The following is a 7,500-nucleotide window of genomic DNA, read 5'->3' as shown; positions in this document are numbered from 1 at the left end:
GAAGCTAAAGGTTGGGTCATTCAGACACCCACTGGACATCCGAGGGGTCTGTGTAGAGGAGAAGAGAGGACTGGTCGTACTGAGTGAGTTATTAACTGTGTCTGTGTATGTCTTGTCTTTCTCTCTGTACGTGTGTGTATAGATCTCTCATTCTCTCTGAGAAGGCCACAGAGGACGAAAAGTGCAGTCGTATCAGGAATACAGTTGGCTGGCTCTCTCTGTCTTGGAAAATTCAAAAATATGGCCCCCAGTTATTGCAGTCTGTGAAGGGCTTCCATATTCCGTTCCCCTTTTTAACTCACTTAGTACGGCCAGTCCTCTCTTCTCCTCTGCACAGACCCCTCGGATGTCCAGTGGGTGTCTGAATGACCCAACCTTTAGCTTCCGTCGTCAGAATTGTGGTATTCTTTGTCAACATTCACGTCTTCAGTATAAGAGCCTTCCACTTGCAATATTTTGATGATGGTAATTGGGGTGAAACGCTGTCAACGTCGTCTCTTTCGCCGTTCGTATGGAAAGAGTTAAAGCCCAGCTTCCCCATCTGTCGCCTCTTTGGTGTCTCGCATCCGCCCTCCCTTCTCGACTCTCTGTCTCTCTGTCTGTCTGTCTGTCTCCTTCTGTCTCAGTCTCTTTCTCTGTGTCTCTCTGTCTTTCTGCGTCTGTCTCGGTCTCTGTTTTCCCCTTTCTGTCTGTGTCTGTCCTTCTGTCTGTTTGTCTGTATGTCTGTATGTCTGTCTGTCTGTCGGTCTGTCTGTCTGTCTGTCTCTCTCTCTCTCTTTCTCTCTCTCTATCGCGCGCTCTCATATCCATTGCCATTAATCAGAGATTTGAGTATACTGGTCTACGGTATTGTGTATTAATTCTAGTGATTTATGCAACAACGTTTTGATAACATCAGTTACTATGCATCCATCACAATCATCTCCATTACTGCTGTTACTACTACTACTACTGCTGCTACTGCTGCTGCTGCTGCTACTGCTACTGCTGCTGCTACTGCTGCTACTACTACGAGGTCTCGCTTACCGCCTCCCATGGCTCAATTTCTCTCTGTCTCTGTCTGTCTCTTTTTCTCTCCTTCTCACCCTTCTCTCTCTCTTACTCTCTGTCTCTTTCTCTCTTTTTTTTATCTCTCTCTCTCTCTCGCTCTCTCTCCTTCCACTCTTTCCATCTTATCTCCCTGACCCGCAATTTCCCTGCCCCCCCCCGCCCCCCCACTTCCACCCCCCGACCCCCTCCCTCCTCCATCTCCCCTCTCCCTGCATCACTGAACTGCCTGTTTGCTTCTCCGCTTCTCGTCGTGCGCGCACACAACTGAGACAGACTGGCATACAGACAGACTGGCATACAGACAGACAGACAGACACACACACACACACACACACACACACACACACACAAACAGAGAGAGAGAAACAGTGACATGCACAAACGCATCCCACACACTCACTCACTCACTCACTCACGCACACATACTGATACACACACACTCACGCAAAGCCGTACACAGTTACGCACACACACACACACACACTCTCTCACTCAGAGAGAACCCACGGCAACAAAAGAATTGTCCCTGGCAAAATGCTGCAGAAAACTGCATTTTGATAGTGAAACGATCCCTCCTACCCCCCGCAAAAAAAAAAAAAAAAAAAAAAAAAGAAGCAAACAAACGACAATAACAACAACAACAACAACAACAAAAGCCCAAACATGTTTGTAAAACTATAATGTTCATTAATTTTGATTTATTTTTTTCTTCTCACATTTGTAAAATAAGCTTTAAATTGTTAGACGGCCGAATCATTTCATGCTCGTCGTTTCATGTCTAGACATACGACGATATTGTGATGACTAGGTACTTACTTACCATGTGTTTACGAATGATTTGTGGAGACAAATTAGCAAGCGGGTAGGTGCGAATATTGCTCACATGGACAAACTTGTATGTACACTGAACTGGTTTTTTTTTTTTTTTTTTTTTTTTTTAAATCTTCGGTCCACATCACACAAAATCTCTCCCCGCCCTCCCCGCCCCACACCTCCCCCCTCATCTCCCCACAGTGCAATGCAATGCAACACGATACGATACAATGCAATGCGGTGCGATACGATACGATGCGATGCGATAAGACACAAAACGATGCGATACGATACGATACAATGTAATGCAATGCAGTGCAGTGCAATACTATACGATACCATACAATGCAATGCAGTTTTGTGCAGTGCAATACGATACAGTGCAATGCAATACGATACAATGCAATGCAGTGCAATACGATACAATGCAATGCAATACGATACAATGCAATGCAGTGCAATACGATTCGATACAATGCAGTGCAGTACAATACGATACAATGCAATGCAGAGCAGTGCAATACGATACAATGCAATGCAGAGCAGTGCAATACGATTCGATACAATGCAGTACGATACGATACAATGCAATGCAGTGCAATGCGATACAATGCAGTGCAATACGATACAATGCAATGCAGTGCAATACGATACAATGCAATGCAGTACAATACGATACAATGCAATGCAGTGCAATACGATTCGATACAATGCAGTGCAGTACAATACGATACAATGCAATGCAGAGCAGTGCAATACGATTCAATGCAATGCAGAGCAGTACAATACGATACAATGCAATGCAGAGCAGTGCAATACGATTCGATACAATGCAGTACGATACGATACAATGCAATGCAAAGCACTGCAATACGATAAGACACAATGCAATGCAAAGCAGTGCAATGCGATGCGATACGATTCGATACAATGTAATTCAGTGCAGTGCAATACAGTACGATGCGATGCGATGCGATGCGAGACAATGCGACACAATACGATACGATACGACACGACACGATACGATACGACACGACACGACACGATACGATAACATACGATACAGTGCAGTGCAGTACAATACATTGCAGCCAGTGGTGCCGATAAAACTCTGCCTCTCAAAGTTTAGTCGTTGTTGACCTTTACCCGTTCAATGGTATGTTGTCAAATGGGAATTTACCTCGTCGTTTCATGATTCCAGAACAGCAGTTATATGGCTCGTTTGACTTGTGTCTCTAAACAGGGCGAGTGAACTGGATACCAGTAAGTTTCGAGAAAGCATGGGATGAAAAGCCATTATGGTGGGCGTTTCCGCAGTTGTACGTGTTCAACCGATTTGGGGTTGTCGCATACATGTGGCACGTGCTCGTTGACTGTAATGTCCATTTGGAATGTTACCACTGCCAGCTAATATTCATCGCCTTTATGCTTTGAGTCGTGTTTGAAAGCACTTGAGGAAATGCAGTGCAAACACTACACACATTTACACAAACACACACCAGGTCAAAATTAAATCCCTGACATACCATCAGGTACTCGGAACACAAAGACACCAGACGTATATTACGTTATTGGAATAGAGTATTGTGCTCACTGGGGGAGGGGGGGGGGGAAGTTGCGAGAAAACATGGGAAAGAAAAGGTGTGAGCACAATATAGTTCATCTGCTTTATTTTCTGTTCAGTGATGGACATGACCACAGTAAAGAATCCGCTTGACATTGACAACGTTTCGCTTGATGATATTACCAGAGAAATAACATCCATTGATATATTTATCGACAGTTGGAATGAGTGGCCAGGAACCCCCAAAAAGGAAAGCATAGAAAATTTACTTTCTTGTGTAAACATATAAGCGAGTCAAGTGTTAGAAGTATGCGAAAATAAAAATGTATTGAAAAATGTACGAAGAAAAATATTTAAAATGCCAGAGCATGCTGAAATGATGTAAAATAATTTGAGGATTTTTTTTTTTAAATAGAAAAGACAACCGAAAAAATGAGGAGGAGGAGAAGAAGAAGAAGAAGAAGAAAGAAAGAAAGAACTGCATGAGAGACAGCACCAAAAACTAACAGACTTGATTGGTATCACCTTTTTCAGTCGCTGACGACTTAACCTTATGATAAGGCACATCACTCAGTCGGAAATTACGTAAATCGCGATTATGATTTTTTTTTTTTTTTCATATGCATGCATCAATTTACTCCTGCAAATTCAGAGTACCATTAAACCTTTAAAAACGACAAAGATACTTGATCAAAGTTACTCTGTTATGTAATCATGTGTTACCCCCATCTCTCGTTCCAGCGGTATTTGAATATGCTCTCAAGGTCTCTGCGAAAGTTAGGCATCTGCGCCCCCTTTCCTTTCGGTTTTTTTTCCCCTGGCAGGTGTGGTGTAGCAAATATGGATCAGTCCGCACACTTTGATGCTTCCATGAAACTGAATCTGAAATCGATCAGTGAGTGTTCCAAGCACAATACTGCGATGTTGATCAGAGTCTGCCGCAAGCAGTTTTTGAAAGGCCATGCAAGTCAGATTTGAAGTCATCAGAAGCCCCTTTGTTTTCACTTCAGGATCAAAGTCTGATTTATTCTGAACCGGTCAACTCAAGTCAGCCACAATATTAGGGAACAGACACACCAGCACCTTGCCCCAGAACCTACTGCAATACGGAACTGCCTAGCACCTTGCCCCAGAACCTACTGCAATACGGAACTGCCTAGAACCTTGCCCCAGAACCTACTGCAATACGGAACTGCCTAGCACCTTGCCCCAGAACCTACTGCAATACGGAACTGCCTAGCACCTTGCCCCAGAACCTACTGCAATACGGAACTGACTTGTATCTTGCCCCAGAACCTACTGCAATACGGAACTGCCTAGCACCTTGCCCCACAACCTACTGCAATACGGAACTGCCTAGCACCTTGCCCCAGAACCTACTGCAATACGGAACTGCCTAGCACCTTGCCCCAGAACCTACTGCAATACGGAACTGCCTAGCACCTTGCCCCAGAACCTACTGCAAAACGGAGCTGACTTGTATCTTGCCCCAGAACCTACTGCAATACGGAACTGCCTACACCTTGCCCCAGAACCTACTGCAATACGGAACTGCCTAGCACCTTGCCCCAGAACCTACTGCAATACGGAACTGCCTAGCACCTTGCCCCAGAACCTACTGCAAAACGGAACTGACTTGTATCTGGATCCAGAACCAACGCCGTGCAGAACAGACAGGCATCTGTTCCACAACCTTCGTCATACTGAACAGACCAGCATCTGCCCCGGAACATACACCCATGTGGAACAGACTAGAATCTGAATCACAGTCTACGCTATACGGAACAGACCAGCATCTGTTTCACAATATACGTCATACTGAACAGACCAGCATCTGTTCCACAATATACGTCATACTGAACAGACCGACATCTGTTCTACAATATACGTCATACTGAACAGACCGGCATCTGTTCCACAATATACGTCATACTGAACAGACCAGCATCTGTTCCACAGTATACGTCATACTGAACAGACCGACATCTGTTCTACAATATACGTCATACTGAACAGGCCAGCATCTGTTGCACAACATACGTCACACTGAACAGGCCAGCATCTGTTCCACAAAATGTCATACGGAGCAGCCCGGCATCTGCCCCAGAACCTACTGCCATACAGAGAGCAGATCACATCTGCTCCAGAACCTACTGCCTTGTGGGACAGACGATCATCTTGCTCTGGAACCATACGGGACAGACAGGTCTTTTGTAGGATGGTTGCAGTGGGGGGGGCTTAAGGCCAGTGGAAGGATTCCTGGCATAGAGGGTGGGGGTGGGGGGCAGATAGCGAGGGCCAGGCCAGAGAAGAAGGGTGAAGAGGGAGGAGGGGGAAGGGGGAGGAGGGGGGGTGTAAGAGGGAGTCGGGACGAGGACGTGAAGACCGCTGGTCGATGGATCGTCCACAGGGCCTGACGGGACCCACCCAGCCCCTTGGCCGCCCACCCCTTCCCCGCTCAGGGTTTAGGGGGACGCCCCACGCTCTTTCACGCCAAATTAATTTTTGTTTCACAAATAAATCTATTCGCATTGTAGAAGCCGTCTCTTTTGTAACCCCCCCTCCCTCCCCCCCTCCCCCCCCCAACCCCAACACCCTGCTTCTCACTCCGCCCCCCCCCCCCCCCGCCCCCCCATTACCCTTGTTCCCCACCCCCAACCTCTTGCCCCCTCTCTCTCTATTTCGCAAAGATTTCTTTCTCGTCTGTCTGTCTCCAGTCTCTCTTTCTCCTCCCGCCCCTTTCCCCCCCCATCCTTCCTTTGCCAGCAAAGCTCTCGTCGACAAGGGAGACTGAGGCATTGTCGATAATCTCGTCAATATTTTCGTCAATATTTTCTCCAGAAAATTATCCTCTAGTCGATGACTACTGCAGCGGGTTTGAAGAGAAGGCGAGACGACATGGTGGTGGGGGCCTGGGTGGGGATAGGGGTGGGGGAGGGATGGGATGTGGACGTTCAATGGAGGCGTGTATTGACGGGGGGGGGGTGTAGGGGTGAGGGGTGGGGGTGGGAGGGGTAGGACAGGGTGGAGGGGGGGGGGGTGGCGCGGGGGGGCGGGAGGGTATGATCTAAATCATTGCGGAACATTTGGCCTGGTATTGAATCAGTCAGGATGTTGTCTCCGTGGAAGGTTCGTACCCACGCACGCTCTCCAGTCCGCAGGGTAGAAGAAGAAAGCCCAAGACTTGTGCCGTCCGTGTGAACGATGCTTTTTGCATGATGAGTCGTGTCCCGACTGTGGGCCATCAGAACGACAGAGTTGCCTGACTGCTGTGCCGACATCTAGGATAGAACTTGTTTGTTGTGCAGTCTTGTCCAAGGCACATCCCCACTCTCTCGGTCAAGAGGGCTTATTAAGGACAATCGGCGTTGGGGTGGTCCACGAAGGCCAACTAGCTCCACTTGGCTGCAGCGCAAAGAGCCAGTGCAATTCTGCCTCCAAGGTGGAGAGTCATAGTCCTTCGCAAAAAGACTAAGCTGTACATGAATTCCCTGTTGCAGAAGAGGAGAAACCGTCGATAATAACAGCTCTCGTTTTGCTGTCGGCTCAGCTGTAAGCTTGTGTCAATCTCTTGGTGTAAGCCGTGCAGTGAAGCCAGGATGCCTCAGTGGGAAATGACACCCATTGTTACAGGGCTGGTGGTGGTGGTGGAAGTGGTGGCGGCGGCGTCAACAACAACAACAACCGTGCCCTTGCCTCGGGCTTCTCGGGCCACGGACGGTACTTCGCCCTGTGCGACGACCTCAAGAGGCTCCACGTCTTCAGCACGGGCACCCTTCCCTGGACCCTGCTCAGCTCTCGGTGAGTGGTGGCTGTTGGGTTGTTTGTTGTTGTTGCTGCTGTCTTTGGCCTCTCTCTCTGTGTCTCTGTCTCTGCCTCTCTCTCTCTCTTTGTGTGTGTTTGTCTGTCTGTCTGTGTCACTGTGTGTGTTTTTGGCTGCTGTTTTCTTTGTGTCTTTTGGACTCCCGTTGTGTTGGTGGCGGAGTCATTGGTTTTCTCTGCTTGCGAGTCACGGTCGCTTTTTTTTGTTGTTGTTGGAGATTGTGTCTTTGGATTTATTTTGGAGACTATGA

At 47.5% G+C, this 7,500-nt stretch overlaps 1 protein-coding gene across 1 annotated transcript in view; it reads left to right on the top strand.

Moving 5' to 3' along the window:
• Positions 1–7,500, top strand: part of LOC143286511 (uncharacterized) — a 200,523-nt gene that overhangs the window by 38,407 nt on the left and 154,616 nt on the right. The window contains exon 4 of the mRNA XM_076594093.1: positions 7,061–7,228. Coding sequence (XP_076450208.1) covers positions 7,061–7,228 — 168 coding nt within the window. The remainder of the gene's footprint in view (positions 1–7,060; positions 7,229–7,500) is intronic.

The sequence above is a fragment of the Babylonia areolata genome, chromosome 10 (genome assembly GCF_041734735.1).
Source record: "Babylonia areolata isolate BAREFJ2019XMU chromosome 10, ASM4173473v1, whole genome shotgun sequence".
Taxonomy (NCBI): domain Eukaryota; kingdom Metazoa; phylum Mollusca; class Gastropoda; order Neogastropoda; family Buccinidae; genus Babylonia; species Babylonia areolata.
Note: the sequence above shows the minus strand (reverse complement) of the source record. Positions and strands in the feature narration are given on the sequence as shown.